This window comes from Strigops habroptila, chromosome 12, assembly GCF_004027225.2.
Source record: "Strigops habroptila isolate Jane chromosome 12, bStrHab1.2.pri, whole genome shotgun sequence".
NCBI classification, from domain to species: domain Eukaryota; kingdom Metazoa; phylum Chordata; class Aves; order Psittaciformes; family Psittacidae; genus Strigops; species Strigops habroptila.
In genome coordinates, this window is record NC_044288.2 from 13,495,953 (window position 1) to 13,510,560 (window position 14,608).

General features: G+C 45.9%; 1 protein-coding gene across 1 annotated transcript in view; it reads right to left on the reverse strand.

Annotated features, from left to right (window-relative positions):
* Positions 1–5,865: 5,865 nt before the first annotated feature.
* GLRA1 (glycine receptor alpha 1) overlaps positions 5,866–14,608 on the reverse strand; it is a 40,052-nt gene continuing 31,309 nt past the window's right edge. Inside the window, exons 6-11 of the mRNA XM_030504836.1 lie at positions 14,343–14,480; positions 13,586–13,800; positions 12,764–12,910; positions 9,192–9,502; positions 8,438–8,571; positions 5,866–5,870 (exon numbers count right to left, since the gene is read on the reverse strand). Coding sequence (XP_030360696.1) covers positions 5,866–5,870; positions 8,438–8,571; positions 9,192–9,502; positions 12,764–12,910; positions 13,586–13,800; positions 14,343–14,480 — 950 coding nt within the window. The remainder of the gene's footprint in view (positions 5,871–8,437; positions 8,572–9,191; positions 9,503–12,763; positions 12,911–13,585; positions 13,801–14,342; positions 14,481–14,608) is intronic.

The following is a 14,608-nucleotide window of genomic DNA, read 5'->3' on the forward strand; positions in this document are numbered from 1 at the left end:
AGAAGAGGTGAGTCCTGGCCATGGTCTGTGCTGTCAGTATGTCACAGCCAGACTCGGGAACCACACAGACTTTTCTTCTTGTGTATGCATTCCGTTTCACAGTAGGCTTGAGATGCTCTAGGGGGTGCATTTTTCCAAGATAATCAATTCCACATGTGTGTGGTGAGTCACTTGGCCTTTGCGCCTTAATGTCTCTGTCTGTCACCTCCTGGCCTGCTGCATCAGTCATCGCAGGGAGTGCAGTGCTGATTGTATGGTGAAGATGCTCTGATGTTGCAGTGAGCAGCAAGATGGAGCTCAAAGGCAGAGCTCAAGCACAACAGGTCGCTCTTCCCAGCGAGGGGAAGATGGATCACATACATGGCTCTCAAATTCTCACATAAACATCATTGTTTGGCCTTTAGTGTTTATTTCACAAGTATTCCATTTTGGATTCTCCCACAGCTGGCAGATCCCTAAATTAACCTCCTGTCTTGACCTGATTTAAGGAGGGTTATATCGCCCATATCTTTGAGATGCATGTGTCTTTCAGCTGCCCTGTCCAGTTTAGTAACCCTGCTCAGTGCTGGAGCACTGTGAAAGGATTATCAGGCCTCACAGGTTGTTTTTACAGTTCTCCACTTCGAGTAGGTTAATTTAGGGATTTGTCAGCTTGGTCCATGCTGATTTTTCCCTACTTGTTTCTGATCTAAGTGAAAGAATACAAATGTTTTGGGCAGAAACAGGTCTGGGAAGAAAGGGACAGAAATGAAACAATACAAGTTCTGTGTAGGCAGAGCAGAGTGTTTCAAAACCCTTGTTAAGCTATTTCCCCAGCCTAGGCAAGCATGAGGTAAAGGAACTTGTGCTCCCTTCTGCTAAGATGTTGGGTTAGCCTCTAACTGAGAGTTTCTTGTAGAGCTGAGCTCTACTGCTGTGACCCTTAGCACTGGCCACTGTTACTTAAAACCACAATGAGAGGGTATAACAATAGAATAACCCATTAGTGGTGTAGTTTTCTGGTTGGGTTTTCTTTTGGTGATGTTTTTTCCTGATTAAAAAGTGGGAATGTTGGCAAGTAGAGGCTGTTTGTTATATTCATGCCTGTGAAGGACATACAGCTGTCCCTCAACTTAGTTGTTGCAGTTGGTCAGTGAGATGCATTCCAGCACCTTACATTACAGAGGCTGCCCCTTCTCCACTTTCTTTACTTTCTGGTTTATTGAGCTTTGTTGTTACAGGTGACACTGCCTATGCTGTACTGTACCTCTTCCTCCATGGGACAAGTCAAGCTTTGTGACTTTTCTTTCCAACCCCTCAAAGAACAAGAAGCAGCATTTAAAGCCTCAACTCCCAGGAGGACCACATGGACTGGGATTGCAGTTTTAATGCTGCTGGTGTGTGCATTAAACACATTAAAGTGTGACTGCACTTGCTACAGTGAGGAGTAAGTACTACAAGCTCCTGTGCCTTACAGTAGTCTTGATCTACTCTTCCATGCTCCTCCATTCTCCTCTCTGATTCCTGCCCTCACTCTACTCTTGGGTAGAGAGCTCAATTTCTAGGGCTCTACTTCTAACACTGCAGCCTTGGAGGAGCAGAGCTGGCCTAAAGCTGTGGTCACAACATTGTTGTTTCCACTCATGGCACATCACAAGCTCCCCAGCTGGCCCTGCTCCTCAGGGGCTCGTGTGTTGGTTCTTTACCTTACCTCAAGAACTGTGATGAGGACACCTTTAGAAACATGAAAGTGGATATCCAGGAGAGGTGGCTGAGGCAATGCCCTTGGCACCATCTCTTCACTATTGCATAGTTCTAGTTCAATAAAGGTCAGTGTCTGGGCATTAGGTCAAGCAAGAAACACTGAAAGAGTCCCCATTCCTGCTATTGTTGGAAGTAATGGTGTGTTGATCTCCACAGGGCTATGACAGGGCAATGCTGATTTAAGCAAGACCACTATCAAGCCTCTGCTATAATTGTGACTGAGGGTGTCTTCACTGCAAGGTTGATTCAGGCTTGAACTTGGAGCTGTAATTTAGTGCCCAAATTCTGTGGTGTGCTCAACCCCGGCCAGCTGGCTCAGCTGCCTGCAGCCTAAAGCTTGATTCACGCAGCAAAAGCTACTTGAGAGCTCTGTGCACCTCAGACCTGACGGCTTCAGGCCAGCTCTACCTGTCCCTGCTTGTGCCAAGCTTGACTCACCTGCATAGCAATGACATACTTACAGCTTTAAGCCAGTGCACATAGTTAATGACAGTACCTTGTGCCCCAGCCAGGCTCAGCCATATTCCCTGGGTAGGTGACAGAAGGTGTCCTTGTTTGGCTTAAGCTACTTATGCAATTTAAGTGGCAAATCTATAAATAAAAGCTAATTTCAAGCCAGGCTGATGGCTTATTTATGGTCATATTATCCTATGCCCGGGAAAAGATGGATGGCTATACTAGAAGTGCCAGCATACTTGAACCTCAGGCTGGGAACAGGTACTAGGGTTTTGTATCCTCTCTTCTTGCTGAGAACTACTGTTGAGAAGCTGCTGAGGTGTCCCTCTCCCTTGTGCTTCTTGTTGCTGGCTTCTTAGTGTTGGTAGGAGCAGTAGCAGCACTAAGCACAGCCTGCATGCCTCAGCAGTGATGATTTGGGTGCTGATGGAATGAAGCCAACAATGAAGCCATCTCTACCTTCCCCTAAAGTGGCAACATGCCCTTGTGCTGAATCTTTTCCCAGTCTATATACTATCCCTGTACATGGCCTGGATCAACCCTGGCTAGCCCATCTTCAGCACTGCTGGGAGCCTGCCCTATCCCAGGATGGGCTCCTGCATGCTGTCGGTGGTAGACCCAGGAGCAGGAATATCACAAACCTAAGATTCTCTTACAATTTCCACTTAGAAGCCTGGCAGTAAAGTTCATGAGGACTGTAACTTAGGTTTGCTATACTTAATGGTCACAATTACTTGATACAATCTCTTAACTCCTGCTGCCAGCTTTGACTCTTGCATCATACCTGTTAGCATTGTCTGCCTTGAATGCCAGGAGAAGACAGTGATGTGGCATGCAAGCAAACCTCTCATATTGCTTTTCCTTTTCCTTCTCTGTCAGGATCCTCATTTGACAATTTAACCACTAATTTCCTCTGCTAGGTACTGAAATCATCCTTCTCTTTATACAAACCATGTGGTTTGTGTCCTTTACTATAACACAGTACCAGGAGCTTTGGTCCTTTGCTGGCAGCATGATACTGGGACAATATGATAGGGTGAGTGAAAGTAGAGATGAACCTGGAAAGCCGTAGCCCCTGCAAACGAAAAGGTTGGGTTGGTTTGGTTTGGTCTTCCTGTGCATGGAAGATCACAGGTTGGGATTCCTTGCCTGGCTCAGCCTGTGCTTCCTATTCCTAAACTAACTCCAGTGTCACTAGCCTGGGCTGTGCACTTGCATGCTCCCTCAGTGTGGGATCACCTAAGGACATCACCCCAGGGCTGCTCATCCAGTAGTTCTCAAAGGAGAATGACTCACCTAGTGCAAGAACCAGCATCTCCCCATCAACTGTGGGTGGAGCCTGGAGGAACTCTGAGCACATGCCATGTGCAAAACATGCAACAGCTCCTTACATGTTGCCTACTTCACAACAGATTATTTCTTCTGGGGCCCTCTACTGCACACCACAGTAGAAGGAGACTGGGAATGTAAGAACCCGATTTCCAGTAAACAACTGTTATATAGCTGGATGACTGAAAAACATGGAACCTTACAAGGATAATAACCAAAACACCTGCCTGCCTTCTGACTTATGCTGCTTTGGTTTTGCATACAACACAGTCAAAAAAAGACCCTGTAGCCACCCTTACATTCCCCAGGAGTCCTCTTCATGAATGCTTTTCTATGAATGTGATTCCCTGGTAACTATTACCCTGCCCACTTGGGAGGAGTGGGTTTATTCACCTATTTTGCCCTGTGTTTCTCAAGACACTTGTCCGTACCAGCCCCTTCAAAGATTGCAGAGCTGAGGCGCTTAGCCCCATAGAAATGGAAGTTCAGGTGGTGAAAGGAGACAAATGCAGAAAAATGCAAGATACTTGAATGAAGTAAGAGACTTGTGTAGATTAATTTGAGTAAGAGATGTACAACTGCCCTTAAGTAATAATTAAGGAGGAGATAAAGTGATCAGAAGACTTAAAAGGGCCTGAAGTGATTTTGAAGATGCTAAAATTAATGAATATTAGCTTCTGGTTTGGTGCTCATCCTAGCACCCTGAAGAATGATCAAGTATCTTAATCTTCTACTTAAATATACTGTTTCCATACAAGTGATGGAAATCTATTGAAGCAGGAGCAGCACAAGATACCCATTACTGAGAACAAGACAGGAGAGCATCATGTGTTTCCTAACAGAGAAGAGGTCAGATACTTCTCTTGCTGAACTGAGCCTGTGGGATGTTCCAGCAGGGCAGGACCTGATGCTCACAGGTACCCAGACAGGAGATGCACAATGTCATGGGGAGGGCAGGGACCCCAGACCTGCAGCTGCACTGGTAGGGTTGGGTTTTGAGGGAGAAGGGATCCATATTATGTTATCCATTGCTGCCCATAACAAGGTTTTGGAGTAAGGAATGGGATATTGAAAGAGATTGTCTGTCTTTGGCACAGGGATAAGAGCTATGCTTTATTAAGGAATGGTAGTACAGTACAAAAATATGATTGTATAAAATCTGTGAAAAATATGGCACCATTTATAATAGTCTCTGCTCCTTTCATATGTTCCTTTCTTTTTAAAAATATATATATTGTAAGTACTTCTAATCTTTTTTTCAGCAGCATTAGGAAACAAAACAAGGTCATCAAATTACAGTTGAGATAAAGGACAACCAATAGTGTAATTTGAATTTTTTTGGATTTGCCTTAAAACTAAAGATCTTCAGAAGAGGCAGAAGAAAAAAATCCTTCTAGAAAAGTCTGGGGAAAACAATGACCAAAGCAAAAAGTTTTCTGTTTGCAGCACATGAGAATATTCAGCATCTGAAATTGTTTGATGCTTTAAGGAACAGAGTTCCCCAGTTCCCATCCTCTAGGACAGGAGGAATGAGAGCGCTACCAGGCCCATGAAGCCAATGACCCTGCCTTTAGTGTTTAAAGGCAAGCTGGTGATTGGCCAGGGTCAAGGCTCAGCCTCGCAGTCTGTAGCAGACAACGTACTTCCTGGCCTATCCTGGACCCTCTTCAGCATCTCTTTTGGATTTCCATGCTACTGGGATGGAATTAGCGGGAAGCACTCATCTACCTGACCAAAAAATAGTAAGTTTATCCTACCTTTTTTTCCCCACAGTTCTATTTATATATAAGGAAAAATAATTCCTGCTCATGAAGTGATACATTTCCACCTGGAAATAACACTAGATGGGATAAAGCCCTGTTTCTCCAAATAGTCCAAGTGAATTAGGTCCCCGTTTTTTCTCTTTACTGCCAGACCAACCGCTGTCTCTTAATCAGAGGTTTTGCTTCTGAGTCTTGCTCTTAACAAAAGCTAACAATTACCGCATTAAATTGCATCAGTATGCCTGGAAGCTATCCAGCAATATCAAATCCTTTATGTTCTTACTAATAAATATAATTGCTGGCACTGTTAAAGCAGCCTACTTTGAAGATGAGATAGGTTATCAAAGCAAGTTCTGTTGCAATACAGAGGCTAAACACAGCCTAGAACAGATGGAGAAAAATGTTTGAGTTTGAGAACTGCACAGACTTGCCAGGGGCTCCTAGGAGAGTCTAAGGTCTCGCGTGTGTGGTGGAGCTGTCTGGCAGGACTTCCGTGGGACAGCTACCTCAGCAGCACCAGACACTTGCCAAGACCCCAGCATGTTTCATGTTGGCATGTGAGTGCTGCTCGTTGTCACCGTTGCAGGCAGCCCTGGGGCTGGAAAATGTCCAGAATGGAAACTGGCTGCTTAATGAAGAGAAAATAACACAGCCTATGGAGAGTGTCAAAAGTGCCTAGTGGTTGGCAGGATCAAACTGGATGTAAAGGTAGGATGATAAGTGCGTAATTCTTGTTTCAGTCCCTAAACTCCCATGGGCTCCACTAGCAGGAACCATAAGCATCTTTCTGATGTTTTCTAGTCCCTAATTTGCCTTCCTCTGGCCTTACTCAGTGCCAAGAAGTGACACTGGAGCTCTAGTGAAGCAGTAACTGTGAGCTTATCTACATCTCCAAGCAGTAGATCTAGGATGAACATAGGCTTCCTCTTTGGTCTCAAGGCCTTTCTCTAAGCTGGAACAGAATGAAATGAGGAGGGAATGTACTACTTCTCCTTGCTCTGGTCTTGCCCTTCGGATGTAGGGTCAAAACTCACCCTGGGTGGGAGGATGCTGCATGAGATTTGTTAACAATTTGCAGGCAACTCCTTAGAACAGCTCTCCTTAAGAAGGAAACCTACAGCCCTGCAGCTGGCTGTGCCCCATGAGCCATCCCAGGTAGCCTGGGGAGACTGAGAAGTCATGTGGACCACAACCAAATTACCTGACTCCGAAGTGCAATGTCTGGGCATCGGAGCAGGACCTTTCTCCCCAGATGCCATCCATGTGCGGTTATTCACTTGAGTGAGCAAGGAGCTGCAGTGCATGGGCTGCCAAGCCAATCCCTGCTGCTGGGCAGGGAGGGGAATTCCCTGGATTTGCCTTTCATCTCAGACAAGGACGCGCCGTTGAAAGCAGTTGCACAACGCGCGGTTGGCACGACTGGCTGTCGCGCACGCAGGGAGAGTTCGATAATTCAGCAAGCAAAACCAGAGCCAGCAGCAGCCCTGGACCCCAGCCAAGGCTTGGAAAGTTGTCCTAGGAGCAGATAACGCCTCTGCTCCTCAGCTTGAGATCTCCCTGCTTGGGAAAGTGCAGTCTGCCAGGGGAAGGAGCAATCCTCAGGTTTTCTGCTCCTCCAGTAGAGGGAAGGGACTGATGTACCGGTTCGCTCTGGTATCGCATGACCTTTCCTTGTCTCAACAGTGCAAGGGGACTCAAAGCTAGGTGGCCTTTGCCAAAACATTAGGAAATACTGCTATTTGCCCTAGTCCACACCATGCCCACCATGTTTTTCTGTTTTCTCCCCCCCCTTTTTTTTTTCTTCCTTTTTGTTCTTATCCTTGGTTATTTCTTTACTCTTTTTTTGTTTTGTTTTGTTTTTTTTTTTTTTTTTTCTTCTTTAAATAAAGTGTATTTAGTGCTGGTGAAAGGTGCTGAATTGGCAGCCGTGGAGATGGGTGTCCCTCTACCCAGCCCAGAAAAGCCCTGCTGCTTTCTCTGGGCTTTATCTTCTTGGCACAATCCCTGCACTAGGAGACCTCACAGGCCCCTATGCTCTCCTATCCTCTCCCATAGCTGCCTCTCACTGTGCTGGTTGGGACACCCATGGCTGAGCACATACTCTCACCTCCTGTCCCAGGCTTGGACCCTGCTGACCTGGCCCAGACTGGACCTGTACTTTGAGCTGTTCCAGTTGCCATGGAGGATGCACCTTCTGCAAACAGGAGCCCATCTGTTCCCAGTGCATCAGAGCTGCAGCCGAGATCAGCTATGGCCTGGTCCTGAGCAGGAGATGGGAGAGCGGAAGCACCCCTTGGGTGCTACTTTTCTTTCTGCCTTCATTTAGCGCCTAATCCAGACCTGACCCCAAGTGCTTCAGTGCAGACTGATTGTCTCTTCCTTCAAGCTGTCTTTTACTTTCCTTGCTAAAGTGCAAACAAACACGACTGAACTGCCCTGGGTGCTTCGGCCTGGCTCACACCCAGGGTCCTGGAGAGGCAAGGGGGACATCAAGCCCTTGACCTGCCCATGCCAGCCCCAAGCTAGGCCTCCAAGTAACACCCTAGAGGCATTTGGCGTGTCCGTCCCTCCCCAAACTCTAACGCCAGCCTGTGCTACCACTTGTTCAAAGTGGAACCAACCCTTTGCTCACCCATTCCCACCTCCCTCCCTCAATTCCCTATCCCCACCAAACTGTGCCAGCCTCCCCCAGGGCTCTGCTGGGCAGCAGACAGGGGCAAAGCAGCTGCTCTATCTTCCCAGCTGCGTTAAAGCTAAATGCAGCACTAAAATAGATACAAAAATAGAGTTTTGGGTCCATTTGCCCAGCTTTGCTATTAATATTACTGCTATGAAATGTCTGAAAATAAGAACTGCTCTCTCTATACACATCTCCCCCCCCTCCCCTACTGACAGTATTGCCACTTGCCCGGCCCTGTTGCAACAAGGCATGAATATGCCTGTTTTCTTTATATTTTAAATATAATTACTTCCACCCCCCCATTGTAACCAAACATGGCAGAAAGGGGGTTGGAAAAACATAAAAAAAGAAAGAGCTGTGTTCAAAATCCTTCATCTTTTCTAGTCAGCATTTCTCATGTTCTGAATAGTATTTCTGTCTCCTGGGTCTCAAATCCTGCCAGGTCATTTAAAAGGACAGAAGGTACCTGCAATTTCTGATGAAGGCCCTGATGTCCTGCTCGAGTTTCCCGTTGGGTGCTCTCTGATGGGAATGAGAGAGATAATGTATTTGCTTTCCTCTATCCAAAAGTCACAAAGTGTTTGATCGGCAAACCTGTGACTAAAAAAGTAAACATATAAAACAAACAACAACCCACGGCCTCTTTCTTAAGTTTCCAGTTTTCAAAGTGCAAAACCTAGAGAAGCATAGAATGATTTTCCTGGTTTTTTGGGCTTTTTTCCCTTTTGTTAGGGCTTGCTTTCCCCACGTGCTTGACTGGTATGGCCTTTCTATAGCAAAAGTCAGATAAAGCATAATTGCAGTCATTTCTGCACATGGAATTATGAATCATTCCAGTGACTTGAGAATCTAAGCTGTTAATAGGCTAAAAAAAAAGGATTTTTTTTGTTTATCTTTTTTTGATTGTTTTCTTTTTGCATTATAATTAAGCATGAATATATATTACTATATTACACTGCTTGGATTGCAGCTGGAGCAATCCAAACCTTCCTATGCTGTAAAACTAACCCCCACCCTGCAATCCCCAGATCAAGAGCTTTTTTTTTTCTCCTCCCTGTGCCTGTTATCCTCAGTTCACATGATTAAAAGTCCCTCCCAGCCCCCCTCCCCCTTTTGTTTTAGTAGATATTGCCGCATTCTTAAATTCATGCATTGCTGCATTGCTATTGCACATATATAAAGGATTGCTCGCTCCCTCCCAGCTGCTCCCCTTCCCTCACTGGTTGTGCACATCCTCTCTGCGGACGATCTTGTAGATGATCCAGTAGAAAATGTTGAAGATGAGGAATGCCATGGGGAAGGCTATGCGGGAGATCTTGTCGATCTTCTTGGCTCGCTGAATGAAGAGCTTCCGCATCTCCTCCGGGGAGCGGGATGGCGGGGGAACGGGGTTGGCTGTGTTGTTGTTGTTGGCACCCTTGACAGAGATGCCATCCTTGGCTTGTAGGCAAGCTGGTCCCATCCCGTAGGCAGTGAAGTTGAACCTGCCTTCACCAGCTTCATCCTCCTGAAACAGATTCAGCATGGGACTCTACTTAAAATGAGATATAGACAGTGCACCCTCACTATAAGGCTCTCCACTGACAGCTTCCTACAAGGGAAAGATGTCTCCTTCATGTCTCGACCCCAGTGCCCTTTGATAAACCCTCTGCTCTTGGGAGATCAGCCTTATAGAGGGGTGCCAGCTGTGTGATGCACAGATGCAAATCAGGGGATCCAGGCACCCCATGAAGAACATGACTGACTTCCACCCCACTGGGATCTTTGACATACTTGAGGGTTTATGGTACTGCTTTTATTTTTCCAATTGCATCCCCTGTTTTGCTTCTGCCTCTTCCCCCCCAGCCCCTGCTCCTGTCAGCACCTTCTTTGCTTTGCCTGTGCTGTACCAGCTTGCCCAGAAGGAGTGGGCTCCATGTAACTCACGTAGTTGAAGCTGCAGTGCAAGACTTCCTACAGAGTTACATGGATGTGCAGGCACCGAGACCTGTCCAGCAAAAGACCTCTGCGGGCAGCGTGCCACCAGCCCTCTGCTTGCCAGCCATGGGACACTCCAAACCCCACAGCACCTCCCCACAAGCCATCTTTTAGGTAAGGAACCGAAGTGCCCTTCAGCGAGTCAATGGTAAGACAATGGTAACACAAGACATTGTATTAATTCCAGTTATTGTGCAAAAGACTAATTTACTTTCCAGTCTGATGGCAAATGCTATTGCTGTTTTGGTGAAGGCCTTCCAGGCTTCTCAGGATGATTCAGCCCTATTTTATTGAACACGGGGATGTAATCACAGGGAAAACCAAGTCTGACCAAAGTAACGCAACCAGTGAGTTGCAGAGGCAGGGTCAGCAACCCGTGTCTCCTGACTAGAGGTCACCAAGGCTAATTGTTAGACCAATGGCACTAATGAACTGTCACAGAGGCCCCCAACACTGACCTACCAGCCCCCTCCCTCGTAACCTGCCTGCCAAATGTGCTCTGCTGCCCCTTTTGCCCTCCTTTGCAGGGTCTTTTCTGGATGGCCTCTGTATGGAGCAGGTAGCTGCGTGGGATGGAGGCACTGTGGTGGGGACAGGAGCAGAAGGGAGAGCACGCTGGCATATCTGAGCAAAGCAAAACAACCCAAATAAATTTAAGCCTTCTTTTTTTGTATTTTTTGGGAGAGGGTGGCAATCTGGTGAGTTGTGCGACCTACCAACTGGCTTACATATTTCTAAGTCTTGTCCTTCCCTGTTCTGGTTGTGTTCTTTCAGAGGGAAGGAGGCAAGAGGTGGCTCAGAAATGGAAAGAGTCAATTGAAACCTGGCAACAAACATTTATTGATTAGATTTTGATTTTTTAGAGAGAAAAAAAGACTCTTAATGATGAGAATAAGCTAGCAGCTTACATCTGAGTCTGAGGAAATTAAGAAACAGATTTGTCTGGTTTCACTCGTATTGATGCCAGACCATGGCACGTTGTCCAGCACATTGAGGTGTGAAGAATGGCTAGTAGGGTTTGATTTGGGCAGACTTAATAAATGTGGGCATGGGCTGATCCTCTCCCCAGCTGCCTCCACTATCATGGAGCACTGCAACTTCTCACTTGTTTTCAGCCTGGCGTGTCATGCCTAAACAAGGCAGAGTTACACAGACAAGTGAGGACATCAGGACAGAGCAATTAGGTTCTTTGGCAGCTGCACTAATCCATTTGCATATTTGAAGCCAGCTCCTAGTTTTCTGATAAGCCTGCAAATCTTGTTCATTTTGCTCTCGCAAGTGTTTTTGTTTATGCTTTGTTCCAATCAAATTGCTGTGAGATTGAGCAGGGATTGTAATAGCAGCCTTGTGTTCAATGGAACATCTCTGGAAAATACCTTTTAAACTCATCTGTGTATTAGTGTTTCTTCTCTTCTTATTGTTTTATCAACAGACCGATCTGCATACAACAGCATAGCTCCAGAGACAGGATGCCTGAGTCTAGATTAAGAGATAAAAGCACTATGAGGCACCTGTGTTGGGTGGTTTTACTTTGGCTCTATCAAGCAGGCTGCATCTTCTGAACCAAAACTGCCTCAGCTGGTTTTGAGATGGCAGGGTGCTGATGGTCTCATCTGTTACTTCTTTTTCCTTGTGTTTGCCAGCACTTTTCATCCCTGGTCCTGTCTGGGTTGGGTACAAGTGAACAGCTATCTCCTGCTTTGCATGTAGGATAACTGAAGCAGAGAGAGGCGAATCTATAAAAAGACAGGAACTTCTGCTCCTTAACTTGTTCTCCAAGCACACCCTGTGAACTGCTGTGGGACAAGTTAGACCCAAGAGAAAGACTTTTAATGGCTGGGACAGTGAAGTCATGGAATGGGGAGGTCTCTGAATAGGAGGGATCACAGAGGACTCTTTAAAATAGAGGCTAGACAAATACCTATGAGGAATATTTTAGGCAGAGCCTGGCATTCTCCTAAGGGCTCTCTTGAGATTTCCATCAGCAAAATTTTCTATATTTTTTTTCCTTAGCAAGTGTACCGTTTTAACATGCCAGCTTGAGAGCAGCCTATCAGCCTGGGGCAGAAAATGTGATACCACCTACCCGATTCTACCAGTTAATTAAGGAAAATTTTTAAGTGCCTTTGGTCTTGTCATCACAGTCCCCTTAATGTTTCTTTCTAGTGCATCCTGTGAGGTAAAATCTTTGCTGTGGTACCTCAACCTAAAAGCTAGTAGAGTCCAGGCTGCAGGAGATGTGTGTCTATATGAGGCATGCATGCTTGGATTGGCGTCAGTTATGGCGAGTAAGCATGGAGCAAGGCTAAGGCTGAGAATAATGCTCTTTCCTTCTGAAAGGAATTTGCAGTCAGTCTGAGAAGCAGATGCTTTTGAACACAGAGAGGACAGAGACAAAAGAGGTGACACTTACCTCCAGGCTAATGTAGGCTGTCTTGTTGGGGGATGCTGTTCTTTCTCTGATAGACATCCCTCACACCTCCCTGCCCGCCTCCCCACAGCCCTCCCTGTGTCTTCTGAGGAGAACTCAGGCCAGAACTTTGCTGTGTGACAGCTGTTCAGTTGAGAACAACCTTTTTGGCTTAGGCCACTTGGCTAGCTAATAAAAACCAGCTTGCTAGACTCCTGGGGTCAGCAGACTGTTAGAAGAGACACAATTCATTGAGGTAGCCCTGCTTTTTGTTGTGTGACCCTCTTTGACACCTGACCATATACTAAGGACTCCCCTGGGAGCTAGAGGCTCAGCTCAATTGACCATGTAGTGATGTTCTGCTGGGACAGATTTCAGCAGTGTCCTTCATGCTTTATGTATTACCTTATGATGCCTCCTCTTCCTTCTGAACCTGAGCAGCTCTTTGTGCTGCCGAGATACGAAGTTGACGGCAGCATACTCTAGCAGTGCAGAGAACACAAACAGCAAGCATACAGCCATCCAGATGTCTATGGCCTTCACATAGGACACCTAGGAGCCAGAGAGAGAGGCTGAGATGGGGTGGCTTCTTCACCAAAATGCCTTTTTGCTTGCCATTTTACATGTTTCTCCCAGGACTTTGGAGGGCATTGACGAAGCCATGATATGGTTGACAACTGCTCTTCCATACCAAAATTTAGCTCATTTACCATGAATTTATTATCAAGCCACTGAAACTGCTCCTGGGCTCTTAAGTAGCAATAATTACCCATTTTTTAATTTATCCTGGTCTTGATTGTAATGCTTTATGTGCAAGGAAAATAGTAATCCAATCTGATCGTACCAGAAGCCCTTCATAACAGGGAAATTGAGTATTATTTTAAAAGTATGATGGTCAAGTGAATAAAAGGCTAGAAAGTAGAGTACATATCTATGTGTGGTTGTTGCAGGGATTGGCAAGGTACAGATCTCCTGGCTACTGGGAGCTGTGGTGGATCTTGGGGTGAGTGCTGAATCTCAAGGGAAGTTTTGCTGCTAGACAGAGAAACACTGCTAAAATTGCAGGAGGGGACTGGAATTTGTTCTGCTTGCCCTTAAACTGGAATAGTGCAGTGGCAGCTAAATGCCTCTTGGGTTGAGCAGGAGGATCTGTGTGGTGACTTACTTGTGTGCTGTCCCCAGAGAGTGCACATTTTGTCCCTCTGCAAAGATGAGCGGGTTCCCTACCTTGGGCAGTGATGCTCGGGAACCAGAGCTCTGCGTGGTCATAGTGAGCACTGTGGTGATCCCCAGGCCAACACGAGCAGGTGCAGCATCCATATTGATCCAGAAGGAGATCCAGGACAGAATGACAATAAGGAGGCTGGGAATGTACATCTGAATCAAGTAATAGCCCATCTGCCTCTCCAGGTGAAAACGAGCTTCTATACAGGTGAACTTGCCTGGGAAGGATGAGAGATACATGGGATTATTGATAAAGAATGGTGAGCCTCCTGTTTTCAGCTATTGTCTGGGGACTTCCCTTGCATTGCCTAGAACCAGAATCTTGTTAAATAAGGAAATTAATAGCTGTTGCCCAGTTCTGAAATATGAATGTTCAACATCGTCATAGAAAAGAAAGCTCTTGGCAGTATGTCCTTTGTCACTTAAGTTTCATCAGCTCCCTTGTATCAAAGACAAAAGAAGATGCTGGGACAGAAGGTCCAGACCAAACACCCTTGAAGTGATGCAGATGTTCCTGGGGGCAGGAGGGTTCCACAGATTTGTATCTGTTAGCTTTTTTTGTTTACACACATATCTGGCTATATATGTGCATATTTACTGGCAACATATCTATGTGTATTTATATGTGTGTTGTCCCTAGAAGTGTAGGACGAGGCTTGTATCACCAGAGTACCATCGGATATAGCAAAAGACTCTGACAAATACAGAGTTCTGAATTCCTCTCTAATGATCCCAGCAGTAAAAGGTAACCAGCACTGACCTGTGTTGTAGTGCTTTGTGCAGTATCTCAAGTCTTTTTCTTCTTTGAGGATAAACTGAGGCAATGTCAGCCCATCAGCAACTTGCACGGCTCCTTTTTCTTGCCACTCAAATATGAGATCATTCATTGTGTAGCCAACTATTGAGAGGAAGAGACAAACACCATGTGAAACACATATTAAACACTGATCTGGAAAGGGTCAGATTGTAGAAGAGAGCTATGCTTGGAGGAAGGGGCCTATCCTGGCCTTCCTTGGCAATGTTGTA